At 31.8% G+C, this 14,814-nt stretch overlaps 1 protein-coding gene across 1 annotated transcript in view; it reads left to right on the plus strand.

Annotated features, from left to right (window-relative positions):
- Positions 1 to 14,814, plus strand: part of LOC126882317 (serine/threonine-protein kinase RIO3-like) — a 36,905-nt gene that overhangs the window by 7,877 nt on the left and 14,214 nt on the right. The window contains exon 2 of the mRNA XM_050647193.1: positions 10,157 to 10,468. Within this exon, the coding sequence (XP_050503150.1) occupies positions 10,157 to 10,468 (312 nt within the window). The remainder of the gene's footprint in view (positions 1 to 10,156; positions 10,469 to 14,814) is intronic.

Here is a 14,814-nt window from a genome sequence, read left to right on the forward strand (position 1 = left end):
ATGTGTTAAACGAAAAAGGAAATAAAAATGCAATAGGTAATTTGGGAATTCTAGGTATGTCCTTAACAAAACAAGAGAAAGTTAACTAACTGTTAGAAAAGTGACAATCGTTAAAGATTTATGTATACATTAATGGTCATTTATTAAATTTCTGTGTATATTGAAAAATAATAAAAAGTTGCTTGGAAGTGAACACGATATAAATATAATAGGGTAATTTGGGAATTCTAGGTAGGTACAAAACAAGAGAAAGTAAACTAGCTACAAAACAAAACAAAGTTTTGTCCTTAACAAAACAAGAGAAAGTAAACTAGGTATTAGAAAAGTGACAGTCGTTTGGTAACAGTAATTTGGGAATTCCAGGTATGGCCTTCCAGAACAAAACCAGATAAAGTGTTGTTAATATAATAATTTTCAAGTTCCAGGTTATTTAATTAAATAATCAAATTTAATTATATAAACAATGTTTAGTTGGTAAGTAAAGATTTTTTTTTCAAAAAGTGATAAGTTTTGGGTCCGAAAAAGTATAATGTGAGAGCGAATTGTTTGTATTCCTGAGAATATCTTCTGGCCTTTGGGACTTTTTTCTGCAACAGTGCCTGAGTTTTACAATTTCGGCCAATGATTTAATAAGAAATTTGTCACATAATTTTTTAAACTGCTCTAACTCTTGTTTTGTACCGTTTTGTTTTTTACATATTTTCTATTCAAAAGTTTTCTTTTTAAAAACCTAATTTTACATTTCAGTTTATATTCATGTGGCAAGTTATACATAAAAGATGCTGGTGTTTGTAATGATACTGAAGGTGATAACTGGGAAACATCTTTTGTAATTTTTGTAGAAATGTGTCCATCTTTTTCCTTACTGGGGCTGATAGAAGCTTGTTTAGAGGATATTACCTGTAAATTTTCCGCCGCAGGCGTTATTGTATTATCTGAAAAATCATATCTTTTTACTATTGAAATTATTGATATTTACCTAATTTTTTACCTGACAATATTTGAACTTTTTTCGACGGCTCCTCAGACGTATTCGCGCAGATATCTTTAGATTCGGTAAAAATTGACGGCAAAGCATTGTCATACAAGAGTTTTTGTCGTGAAGATGTGCATAAAAATTTATTTTCAAAATGCTTTTCGCAAATTCTGTATCTAGTTAAATCCTCCTCTAACAAATCTTGTCTTTTAGTAGCTTTTAACCATAGCTCACTCCTATAACGTAAGATGTGTTTTAATAAAAATTTAATATCTTGTTAATATCTCTTTTATTTTTTAAGATTATTTTAACTATCTTCAATAACAGGGCGTTATTCATTCTTACTAGTAACTAAAATTTACTGTTTTCAAGACAGGATTTTTTTCACACTTATCGAAATATTTCTTGAAAAAATACTATTGGAACTATTTCTAACACACATCATAGCTTGAGTAACCATTTTATCTAAGTTTCGAGATTAATATAATTAATATGATATAAGTCAGCGGTTCTCAATCTGTGGTACATGTACCACTGGTGGTACATTTCATTTTTTGAGGTGGTACACAAAACGCAAAAACAGCCAAAATCAGCACCACTATTATAGTTAATTAGATCACCTAGTTAGATATGTATTTCAGTTAGGTGGTACCAAAAATAATAAAAAGTATTTGGTAGTACATGACACAAAAATATTGAGAACCGCTGTTATAAGTAATTTGCCGCTTAATCAGTATTTAGAAAGTAAATCAATTTATTAATGACACTACATACCTTACTTCATCCTTTGGCAATCTAAAAAATGATATTCCTTGACCCGTCTTAGATGAACACCCTTCACAAATACACGTATATCCAACCATTTTTAAAACTATAACAAAACTATTTAAACACACTTGATAAATAGAAAAAATTCCCAATAATCAACAAGTCAATTTAACACTACAATAAGCGCATGTACTGTCGAGGTTATTCAGGAACTGACAATAAGCTTAAGCCTACATACTAAGCGAGCTACTAAGCGACTACCCTTTTGGTAACTCAAAGTGGGAGGAGTTTACCAAAACTCGGTACCAGAGTTATCGCCAGGTTTTCGCATCTGTGTTGGTTTAATCTGTGGCCTTAACCAAAATAAATTTTATATTGAAGCCAGAGTCTTCTAAATGCTTTAACATACGCTTTATTAAAAATATGTAAGGATTACTAAATGTTTTGGGCAAAAAAGTATTTTTGACATTCTGTAAAACTGATAGGCAGTCTGAAAGAATTAACGTTTTTTTAGTATAAGAGTTTTTAATATATTTCAACGCTTCGAGTATGGCCAATGATTCCGCAGAGAAAATGGAAAACTCATTGGGAAGTTTGTATTTCAATTCGAAACCTCCTGAGGGTAAAAAATAAGCACAGCCAGTCCCTTCTCTTGATTTAGATGCATATGTGTATATAACTGTGGCATCACTCTAGCAGTTCAAAATAGATTTCATGATAGATAGATAGATAGATAAATAGATAGATAGATAAATTTATTGATCTTTTTGTATCATTTACATGACATAAGACAAGTCACAAACATGGTATACCTATAGTACAATAAGTAGGTTATTAAAAAATACTACGCTAAAATTATCTTATTAAAAACATTAATGGTAACAAACATTTAGTAGAGAACAAGATTACGAGACTGATAAAATATTGTTAAAAGTATAAAAATATCGGAATCAGTTGCTAGAAATTTCCATTCAACTGATCTGAAAAGTTTCCCCTTGGTTGAGGTTGAGGATGTTCCAGGAACCGTTGACCTTGCCTGAAGTTGAATCGACTAAAATATACGTTTTTCGGCCAGAAATTTTTTTCGTAAATTTTTTCTTGTAGAGAGGGATCGACTCCTATCATGAAGGCTTGGTTATTGGATCGGACAAAGTATGTTGTAAGTTTCTTTACATAAGCATTTTGTTCGCCTGATTGTTTCGTAATATAGGCCTTTATATTGTCTTCTGTTACAGTATCAGGGACTCGTGACAAGAAAAGCCAGATTTTCTTCTCAGTTTTATCTATACCCTGGAAATTTTTATCCCCATCTCCACTGCCTATATTATGGTTACGGGTTTTCCTAGTTTTCCTTTTTACTAAGGTAAAACCTTCTGCTTCCGACGGGTGATGATTAGCTTCATTTATTTTTGATGTTGAAGGTTTCATTCCTGCCAGATTGTCATTGGTTAAGTTGATTACTTCATTTAATTTTTGTTCACTTTGTACTCTCATGATTTCAGCTGCTACCTGGTTAACCTTTATTATTGGATCACCCTGTAAATTAGGAGTTCCCATATGTGTTGGTGATGACAAATTGCCTTGATGTTTATTTTTGTTGATTTGGTTTTTTGTTACAGATAAGGTTTTTGTATCACTTACCTTATTTATTGGAAGCAAGTTTTTTGGTTGGTTGCTATTTTGATATGGTCTTGGTAGATTTTTATTAAATGATGAAATTTTATTTTCTAATGAGGTTATTTTCTCGTTGAGTAAAAGGATTACCTGGCATTTATCGGATATTATAGTGTCTTTGCCTGTTATTATTTGTTTCAAGAGTTTGATTTCTTCTCTAAGGTAGGAGTCTTCATTTATGTCAATCTCAGCAACTTGTTGAGATGGTTCATGTTTACAGTCTGTTTTTTTTAGTTCACTAGCTTGTTTTAAACATGCTGGGTGGAATATTTCACTGCACTTTATGCACATCACTTTACTTTTAACTTTTTTGGATCAATGTTTACATGTACAGTCCCTGCTCAATTTATTAGTCTCACCCTACAAATATCAGTTTTTTTTTAATTTGAAGCACCTTAAAAGTTTTAGTTTGCATAAATATTATATGACTAGAGAGTTTTTATGCAAATTGGCAAAACTAAGCGTTTTTTGAGAATTTATGGCGATAGTCGACTGTTTAGTTAGTTCCTTAACTGGCCTCTGATGTTTGAATCCCATACTGTACAGATTTCGGCGTACAGTGGACTCCGATACTGAACCCTCAGCTTCTTCCAATGTATTCCTTATATAGCTATGGGTGACTCTTCTGTATTTTACAACTGAATTCTTTAAAATTCGTTGCCCTCTGGAGGTGACTGAAAGCTTTCTGCCATACCAACCCCTCCAAATCAATGTAACAGGATGTTTCTCTTAGGTTTTTGACTCAACCTTCTAACTGATGATTAAGGTACACCACATTTTTTGCTATTTCTCTTTGACATGTGATATTGTCTAATATAGAGCAGTTACAGAAGAGATTTGCTCAACAGAAAGATCTTTACAATCACACATATGAAAAAATTCCAATCAAGATATTGATCTTTTAGAAATTAACAAATTTCTATTAATATCTTCAAATAAATTAAACAAGTAAAAAACTAACATTAAAAGAGAGCAATATTAACACTCACCACCGCAAATGTTACGAAAATTGATCACCAATCACTAACTTTAGCTAAGAAACCAAAGTTGAAAAAAGTCAAGTCATTGCACACTTTTACCCCATTCTATTGCCATCTGTCAATTTTTCACAATTCAATCAAAAGTTTCACTATTTTTAACTTAATTATGTAGCACGATTATTAAGCAATTGTTATTTAACCCATTTACCAGTTCTGTATGACTTTGAACATACTTTTAAGGTGTTTCAAATTAAAAAAACTGATATTTCTGGGGTGAGTCTAATAAATTGAGCAGGGACTGTATCATTTACATTTTCATTGGGAGCAGGTGAAGTGTCAACTGCTTCACCCGCCATCTTGGTCAATCTGCTGATATTGTTGCTGATTATGTTGTTTTCGTTGTATGTGGGTATTATTACATCAGTTTTATGGTTATCATCAGTTTTATGTTCTTTAGGTTAGGCGGATTTTAAAGTTCCTGACCATAGGGTAGTGCCATAATTTAGAAGTCAGTAGTACTACTACGAGGAGCGTACAATAATTACAACTTTGAAAAGAAATTAAAAAGTATCTTTTTTATTTTAGATACTTACGCATTGTGTCAAAATTTATAAATCACAATTTTGAAATAAGTAATTTATATTAATAAATAATTTATTATTATATTGTACATTTGAAGAGGTTAGGCAGCGCCTACCTTGCCTACCCCGACGGGCCGCCCCTGAAAGTATCTGTAAAGCAGAACCGTAGAGAGTAGCGCCATAATCTATAATGGATCGTATATAAGCTCTATAAAACAATAAAGATGTTTCAACATCGCAGCCCCACCACACTCTAGTTGTCATTCTGAGGAAATTAATACCTTTGCTACATCTATCCAGCATATATTGTATGTGTTGTTTCCAAGTTAGTTTTTTGTCCAGAATGAGGCCTAGATATTTGACATTATTTTTAAATGTAAAAGATTGATCACTAAGTAATACGAGGATAGATTGATATTAAACTAGCCTTTGATAGATGGCGCTACTTGATACCGAATTGCTTTCGGTTTTGTCATTTGCCTTTCATGACATGACATCTGTCAAAATTTTTGAGTTTTAAAAAGAATCAGTTTGGTTTTTACAGCCGTCAAAAGCAAGCAAATTTTGTGTTTTCTGAGAAATGGAAAAAAATCGAGTATCCTTCGGTGATTAAGTTTCTCCACAAAAAGGGTAAAACGAATGTGCAAATCAAAGCCGACCTAAACGAAGTGTATGGTGAGCTTGCACCTTCGTTAGCAACAGTAAAATTTTGGAAAGCTGAATTTGTTCGTGGTCATACGAGTGTTTTTGATGATGAGCGTCCCGGGAGGCCAAATGAAGTCACCACGCCGGAAATGATCAACAAAGTCCATGACATGATTATGACAGGTCGTCGAATTAAGCTCCGCGAGTTAATAGAGCTCCTGAACATTTCCCACGAACGTGTACACAACATCATTCACCATCATTTGGACATGAAAAAGCTATCCGCGCGATGAGAATGGACCAAATTCGAAAACGTGTGACCACTTCGGAGACGCTTTTGGCGATGATTCGGCGTGACCCAAAGGATTTTTTTCGCCGATTTATCACCGTTGATGAAACCTGAGTGCATTATTACACACCGGAAACGAAAGAACAGTCAAAACAGTAGCGCAAACGCGGCGAAGGCCCACCGAAGAAGGCAAAGAGTGCACATTCGGTCGGCAAAGTGATGGCGACTGTTTTCTGAGATGCGAAGGGCCACATCGACTACTTGGAAAAAGGAAAAACAATCAATGGCGAGTACTACGCAGCATTATTGGATCGATTCGATGCCGAATTGCGTCGAAAACGCCCTGGTTTGGAACGCAAAAAAGTGCTCTTTCACCAAGACAAGGCACTGGCTCACCGATCGGCCGTCGCCATGGCAAAATTACACAAATTGGGCTATGAATTGGTTGAACACCCACCGTATTCTCCAGATCTTGCCGCCAGCGACTTGTTTTTGTTTCCAAACCTAAAAAAATGACGAAGTCTTCTCTGAAACTTCGGCCTATTTTGAAGAGCTCGAGCAAAAGTACTATTCGGATTGGATAAAAAAATTGGAACATCGTCTTACTAAGTGTATCGAGCTAAAAGGGGACTATGTTGAGAAACAAATCGATTTACTCCCAAAAAACTTGTTTTTTCTATCAAAGGCTAGTTTTATATGAATTCACCGTCGTACATCTTGGTTTATAGGAAGATTGTGTCTTGTAAAGACAGATACTGCTGATTTGTTAATTGATAAATTTAGGCCGTTCTCTAAGAACCATGGAAAGAGGGAACTACAAACTGTACTTAGATGTTGCATACCGTTTTCATATTTCTTGCTTTCTTTCACCGCTGCTCTAAAGAGTTCTACAGAACTGCATCTAAACCAGTCCCTTAAATTCTTTAGTAGTCAGAGTAGTCAGAGGTGTACAGATTGAATAAAATTGGTGATAATACTGAGCCTTGTAGACCGGGCAGTATCGTCGCCCCCGCTAGCGCAATTATTCCGATTCGATTTTTTTGCACAAACTTATTCAAAAAGAGGTCCTTATAACATATCCACAGGGTGCCAGGCGGTGCCGTGGTCGAAAAATTTTTTAAACAAATTCACAAAAATAATTTTTGTATTTCCAAAATTTTTTTTTAGATAATTTGGGTCATTCTGAGCAAAAAAGGTCTCCTGTCTTTTTTCTCTAAAATTGACTGTTGTCGAGTTATACGCGATTAAAAATTTGAAAAATGCGAAAATTGCCATTTTCAAAGCTTCATAACTCGATTAAAAATTATTATTATGAAATTCAAAAAGTGACAAAATCAAGATTCAAATACCTTCTTCAACGTCCTGAAGAGATTTTTGTCACTATTTTATTACAAAGCTGGTATTTTTAGTGTTTAACAATTAGCGGTATAGTCCAACTGTATCGTCGCCCCCGTTAGCGGAACTATTTCGATTCGATTTTTTTGCACAAACTTACTCAAAAAGAGGTCTTTATAACATATCCACAGGGTGCCGGGCGGTGCCGTGGTCGAAAAATGTTTTAAACAATTTTTTTTAAACAAATTCACAAAAATAATTTTTTCATTTCCGACAATTTTTTTTTAGATAACTTGGGTCATTGTGAGTAAAAAAGGTCTCTGGTCATTTTTCTCTAAAATTGACTGTTGTCGAGTTATACGCGATTAAAAATTTGATAAATGCGAAAATGGCCATTAGGCTTCATAACTCGATTAAAAATTATTATTATGAAATTAAAAAAGTGACAAGATCAAGATTCAAATACCTTCTTCAGCGCCCTGAAGAGATTTTTGTCATTATTTTATTGCAAAGCTGTTATTTTTAGTTATTAACAATGAGCGGTATAGTCCAACTGTATCGTCGCCCCCGTTAGCGGAACTATTTCGATTTGATTTTTTTGCACAAACTTACTCAAAAAGAGGTCCTTATAACATATCCACAGGGTGCCGGGCGGTGTCGTGGTCGAAAAATGTTTTAAACAATTTTTTTTAAACAAATTCACAAAAATATTTTTTTCATTTCCGACAATTTTTTTTTAGATGATTTGGGTCATTGTGAGTAAAAAAGGTCTCTGGTCATTTTTCTCTAAACTTGACTGTTGTCGAGTTATACGCGATTAAAAATTTGAAAAATGCGAAAATGGGCATTTTCAAGGCTTCATAACTCGATGAAAAATTATTATTATGAAATTTCAAAAGATGACAAAATCAAGATTCAAATATCTTTTTCAACGTCTTGAAGAGATTTTTGGCATTATTTTATTACAAAGCTGTTACTTTTAGTTATTAACAATTAGCGCTATAGTCCAACTGTATCGTCACCGCCGTTAGCGGAACTATTTCGATTAGATTTTTTTTGCACAAACTTACTCAAAAAGAGGTCCTTATAACATATCCACAGGGTGCCCGCCGGTGCCGTGGTCTAAAAATTGTTTAAACAATTTTTTTAAACAAATACACAAAGATATTTTTTTCATTTCCAACAATTTTTTTTAGATAATTTATGTCATTCTGAGCAAAAAAGGTCTCGTTGTCATTTTTCTCTAGAATTGACTGTTGTTGAGTTATGTGCGATTAAAAATTTGAAAAATGCGAAACTGGCCATTTTTAAGGCTTAATAACTCGATTAAAAATTATCACTATGAAATTCAAAAAGTGGCCACATCAAAGTTTTAAATCCCTTCTTCAAGGTTCTGAAGAGATTTTTTTCATTATTTTATCACAAAGCTGTTCCTTTTAATTATTCACAATTAGCGCTATAGTCCAGCTGTATCAACGCCCCCGTTAGCGAAACTATTTCGATTAGATGTTTTGCACAAACTTACTCAAAAAGAGGTCCTTATAATAAATCCACGGGGTGCCAGGCGGTACCTTGGCCGAAAAATTGGTTATCAATTTTTCGACCACCGGCCGGCACTCTGTGGATATGTTAAGGACCTATTTTTGAGTAAGTTTGTGCAAAAAAATCTAATCGAAATAGTTCCGCTAACGGGGGCGACGATACAGTTGGACTATACCGCTAATTGTTAATAACTAAAAATAACAGCTTTGAAATAAAATAATGACAAAAATCTCTTCAGGACGCTGAAGAAGGTATTTCAATCTTGATTTTGTCACTTTTTGAATTTCATAATAATCATTTTTGATCGAGTTATGAAGCCTTGAAAATGGCCATTTTCGCATTTTTCAAACTTTTAATCGCGTATAACTCGACAACAGTCAATTTTAGAGAAAAATGACAAGAGACCTTTTTTGCTCAGAATGACCCAAATTATCTAAACAAAAATTTTTGGAAATAAAAAAATTATTTTTGTGAATTTGTTAAAAAAAAATTGTTTAAAACATTTTTCGACCACCGCACCGTCCGGCACCATGTGGATATGTTATAAGGACCTCTTTTTGAGTAAGTTTGTGCAAAAAAATCGAATCGAAATAATTGCGCTAGCGGGGGCGACGATACTGCCCGGTCTATTGTGGTATAAGTGATAATTATGTCTAGGTCCTATTAGTTTGTTATTATGATCTCTGATGTAAATTACCCTATCTGTATAGAAACCGATTTTTGTGTTAACGAAAGCAATTGGCATATGAAAAAAACTTACCATTTTATGTTTTAAGGTTGATAAACAAACTATGATTAATTATTTATATGGGAAATAAGCCACAATTAAAATGAAAAAATAATTTTATTAAGTATTTATACTTACTTAATAAAATTATTTTTTTCATTTTAATTGTGGCTTATTTCCCATATAAATAATTAATCATAAAAATGCCACAAGGAAATAGCTTCAGATAAACAAACTGAGTCACATGCTCCTTCAATATCTAAGAATAGGGCTGCTAAGTAGTTATTTTTAGTTAAGTTATTCTGTACATCTACAACAAGTGTTGTTAAAGCGTCTAGTCTAGAGTTCCAAAACCTCTTTTGTAACCAAACTGGTTTACTGGAAGTAAATTCTCTTTTTGTAACCACCAATCTAATCTAAATTTTATAAGCCTTTCTAAAGTTTTAAATATACAAGATAGCAAGGATATTGGTCTATATAAACTTATGATGTTTGGGTCTTTTCCAGGTTTAAGGATAGTAACAACTAAGATGTTTTTGAAAGAATCGATAACTATATTTTTTTGGATGATATCATTGAAGACATTTAAAAGAAATTAATTTTTTTAAAAGTTTTTAGCATGTTTTTCTTTGTTGCTAGATTTCATCAGTAATTCGGATAATGAAGAAGAAATTTTAGATGCCAAGGAAAGAAAATTCTGGGATAGATTTGAAAATTTAGAACCTGAATTAGATTTAAATCCACAGTGCCCTAATAAAAATAAAGGACATATTTTAACAGAAGATTATCAAGTGATGTCTGAAATACAAAGAGTCTGTAGATTGAAAGTGTATCCACATAAGTGTTTTAGTGAAACTATCGAATGCTGTCAAGAAAAGTTTACATATACGATACTTTATAAAATGATAGAAAAACAACTTTTGAAAAGCATTCATGGTATCATCGGTGAAGGTAAGTTGAGTATGACAAATTTCAAATTTGAAAAAACAGTGTTATTTGCATTTCAATGATTCAGAAGTCAAAGAGTGTAACGATTCTGACATCGACGGCAAGTGGCAGTTGCAGTTTTCGCCATGACAGATGTCACTACTTTGCATTATTAATTTGTATGAGACTGATTCTGACATCTAACTGCAATTGCTGTCCGGCAGAACATCAGTTGCTAATAATTATACAAATTAATAGTGCAAAGTAAATACGTATGTCATGGTAACAACTGTAACTGTTGCCTGCTGTCGATGTCAGAATCGTACCTCAAGACAAGTTCTTCCTAAAAATGACTTATGAGATGTAACACCAAAGAATACACCAACGACAAATAGCTTGTCCTTGTTTGTATTTATGAATATAATACTTATACAGGGTGTTTCATTGGGAAAGTAACATACGTAACTGTAGAAAGAGGACACTTATGCGGTCCCAAAAATAGCATATTTAATGAGTCTTACTCCAATAATAACAAAGTTACTGGGTGTTTTATCTATTTTGCCATTTTCTTATTTGGTTCATAACTTTTTAACCACACCGTATATTTATTTTATATTTGGCACGTATAAATATTATATATTTTATATATAATCTTTTAAGGTGTACAATAAATTAATTTATTTACAAATGTAAAAAATCCAGGCCCGGATTAAAAAATATTGGAAAAATGTTCCGACCCAAAAACAACACCCTGTACATTAAATTTTTTTAAAATGGATTTTTACAACTTGTTAACCGCACTGTATATTCATTTTATATTTAACACGCGAATATTCTTTTAGGTGTCTAATCAATTATTTTATTTACAATTATAAAAAATCCAGGTCCAGATTAAAAAATATTGTAAAAATGTTCCGACCCAAAAACACCCTGTATATTAATTTTTTTTAAATGGATTTGCTTTTGAAAAGATGATGAAAAACTAAATTTAGTGGTATACTTTGAATTTTTGGCAAAATGATTTTTCTGATAAAATTTTGAATTTGAATTCTGAAATTATGTAAATTGCGAGAGCTCTAAGTAGAAAAAATTAAAATGCCATTATTTAATACCATAATTAATACCATTATTTAATATAAATTGGTAAAATGTTAAAACATTTTCAGTGTTTTTTTTATTATGTGTGACAAATAGTTTATGGCGAATATTCATCTTTAAATAATGAATAAAAATAATAAAGCGTCAATAAGGCATACATCACTTTAATCAACAAAGTATCTAAAAATTATAACAAAACAGAGAAAATTTGCAGCATAATAACTATTCAAAACTAAAGTACTTATTCAAAATTATCACCATCATAAAAAATTAAGTCATATTTTATTTTTTTTACTTTGAGCTTCTATTTCAGAATTCAAATTCAAAATTTTACCAGAAAAATTATTTTGCCGAAAATTCAAAGTATACCACTAAATTTAGTTTTTCATCCTTTTTTCAAATGCAAAATCCATTTAAAAAAATAATTAATATACAGGGTGTTCTTTTGGGTCGGAACATTTATACAATATTTTTTAATCCGGACCTGGATTTTTTATAATTGTAAATAAATTAATTGATTGGACACCTAAAAGAATATTCGCGTTTTAAATATAAAATAAATATACAGTGCGGTTGACAAGTTGTAAGCTGTATTTCAATTTTTTTCTACTTAGAGCTCTCGAAATTCACATAATTTCAGAATTCAAATTCAAAATTTAACCAGAAAAATCATTTTGCCAAAAATTCAAAGTATACCACTAAATTTAGTTTTTCATCATCTTTTCAACTGAAAAATCCATTTAAAAAAAATTAATGTACAGGGTGTTGTTTTTGGGTAAGAATATTTTTCCAATATTTTTTATTCCGGACCTGGATTTTTTACAATTGTAAATACATTAATTTATTGTACACCTTAAACGATATTTGCGTGCCCAATATAAAATAAATTTACAATGTAGATAAGAAAGTGCAGAAGAAAATGGCAAAATAGATAAAACACTCAGTATCTTTGTTATTAATGGAGTAAGACCCATTAAGTATGGTATTTTTGAGACTGCCTAGTGTCCTCTTTCTGCAGTTAACGTATGTTACTTTTCCAATGAAACACCCTGTATTATGATTAATAAAGACGATCTATTTATTGTTAATGGCTTTTCATTTTTTTGCAACTATTTTCACAAACATCATATTATCTCATTTCAAATGTTTATTGACTTACACTGATTGGCTGATGAGTCATCCATTTAACTGAATAGTTGAATATTTAATTTATAATATTCTGCTAATAAAGTTAAAAAGTTATTAAAAATGAATAAACATTTTCAATTTCGCTGCAACCCGAAACTGCAGTCGTATTGTATTTCTATCAATCAGAGAGTACAACAAGTAACTCTACTGGTTTTGGGGCTTCTTAGCCACTCATCAGAAAATACACATGCTCTTCTCTCTGAATAAACCAGTATAATACACTGAGAGTCTCGGATTGCTACAACTGCTAGAAAAAAGAATGTGTGTGTACTTTGTACGCACGTAAGAAGTTATACTTCTATCATATTATTTCAACGAAATCAATATACTTTAAACAGTTTATTTATATTTTATTTAAATATTAAACTAATTTTAATACTTACTACTTTCCAAAAGTTTTTATTAAAACAATACGAAAAATTTAAAAAATAAAAGAATAAAACACACGCAAACACATTGAAAAATGAAATCAAAGTAATTATTTCTGAACAGTTGTTGAGAAAATTTTAACTAAATACGTATTTACTGAAAAATAAATATAATAAATATACAGTAAAACCTCCGTTAACCGAAATAATTGGGGGGGGGGGGAGGCCGTTTCGGATAACAAGAATTTCAGTTAAAAATAACATTGTTTTTTGGATTCCTCTTGTATCATATTACATAGTATTGGAGAGATATAGCTGCAAAACATCGTTGTCGAAGGAAAACACAAAACATGTTCATTTTTCTTAATTTTGTTGCTTTTTTTAAACTTACTTTTTATTAACGAAATTATTGAAACTGGCAGCAATTTCGGTTAAACGATGTTTCGGTTAAAGAGGTTTCGGTTAACGGAGGTTTTACTGTACTTACAATCATAAAATGTATAAAAAAAATAAAAATTTGCATTGGGAATTGAACCTGCGTCTATCAGGTTTAGATTATTTTGAACTCACTCCACGCAGAATGTGAATGAACTGGAAAGATATACCTAGCAAATAAACGTTTTAAAAATTTTTTGACAGTTGCTTATTCTGTTAGTTTAATCGAATAAGTTTGATTCTTGTGGAATTAAAATACGACAAAATATAGACTAAAAAAGCAATATATTAGATGGAGATTTTTGTTGGTAATCCAATTATGTAAATCAAAGCATTACCTACTAGTTAAGTAGTAATTTTCTACATTTTCCAAATAGGTATTTACCTAATTTGTAATTTTTTATTACAGTACTGAAACATTTACAATAAGGTATGTACCTGTTGCTTTTAAAAACTATTTAAAAAGTCACTATAATTATTATGAACTTGCTTTTTGTCACTGTCCTCACAACAATAAAAACTAATATACACAACATTTTGTTTATCCAGATGATTTTAACACCCAATCAGATCCCTCATAACGTTTCATACCATACTGTCGGTGTGCGCATGCGCCCGGCAAAATAAAAATTTACCCTCGTGCCTAAAGAAGTATAACTTCAAAAAAGTTTTTAATCTAATAGCACATAAAATAATACCATTTTATATCCTACCAGATTAAAAACAGTGGAAAACCTTCTCTGGTGACACCATCGGAGGCTTCTAAAAATGAAAGCCATGCAGATTCTGAGACTATAGGAAGATGAGGGAATTTTACAATTTATAATTCACGTCCCATCTGGGCCCTGATTCTAAATCAAATTTCGACACTAAACAAGTCGCTTTCAATATGGCGACGTCGAAATGCGACTGTGCGAGCCTTGTGGATTTTAGTTGAACTAACGAAATGACGTCACGAAATAGCGACTATCGAAATTAATAGCGACTCCAAAAAAGTGGTTGATATTATAATTTCGATGTCGAAATTATTTGACACGGAGATGAATGAATGGCCAAAAGCGAGGTTAGGTTTAGTTTAGATGTGTTTTGTTTATTTCTTGCAAGGAAAACTAAAGCAAAAGGTATTAATATGGCTGGGTTTAATTGAAATTTGCTTGTTTTGAGGAATTAGATAGAATAGTATTAAATTAGAAATATAATAATTGAGAATGTCCACAACATGAATCATCAACTCAATGAAAGATGTAAGGTAATAATCTGGGAAAATTAGTAAAAAACAAG

Source organism: Diabrotica virgifera, chromosome 3 (genome assembly GCF_917563875.1).
Source record: "Diabrotica virgifera virgifera chromosome 3, PGI_DIABVI_V3a".
Taxonomy (NCBI): domain Eukaryota; kingdom Metazoa; phylum Arthropoda; class Insecta; order Coleoptera; family Chrysomelidae; genus Diabrotica; species Diabrotica virgifera.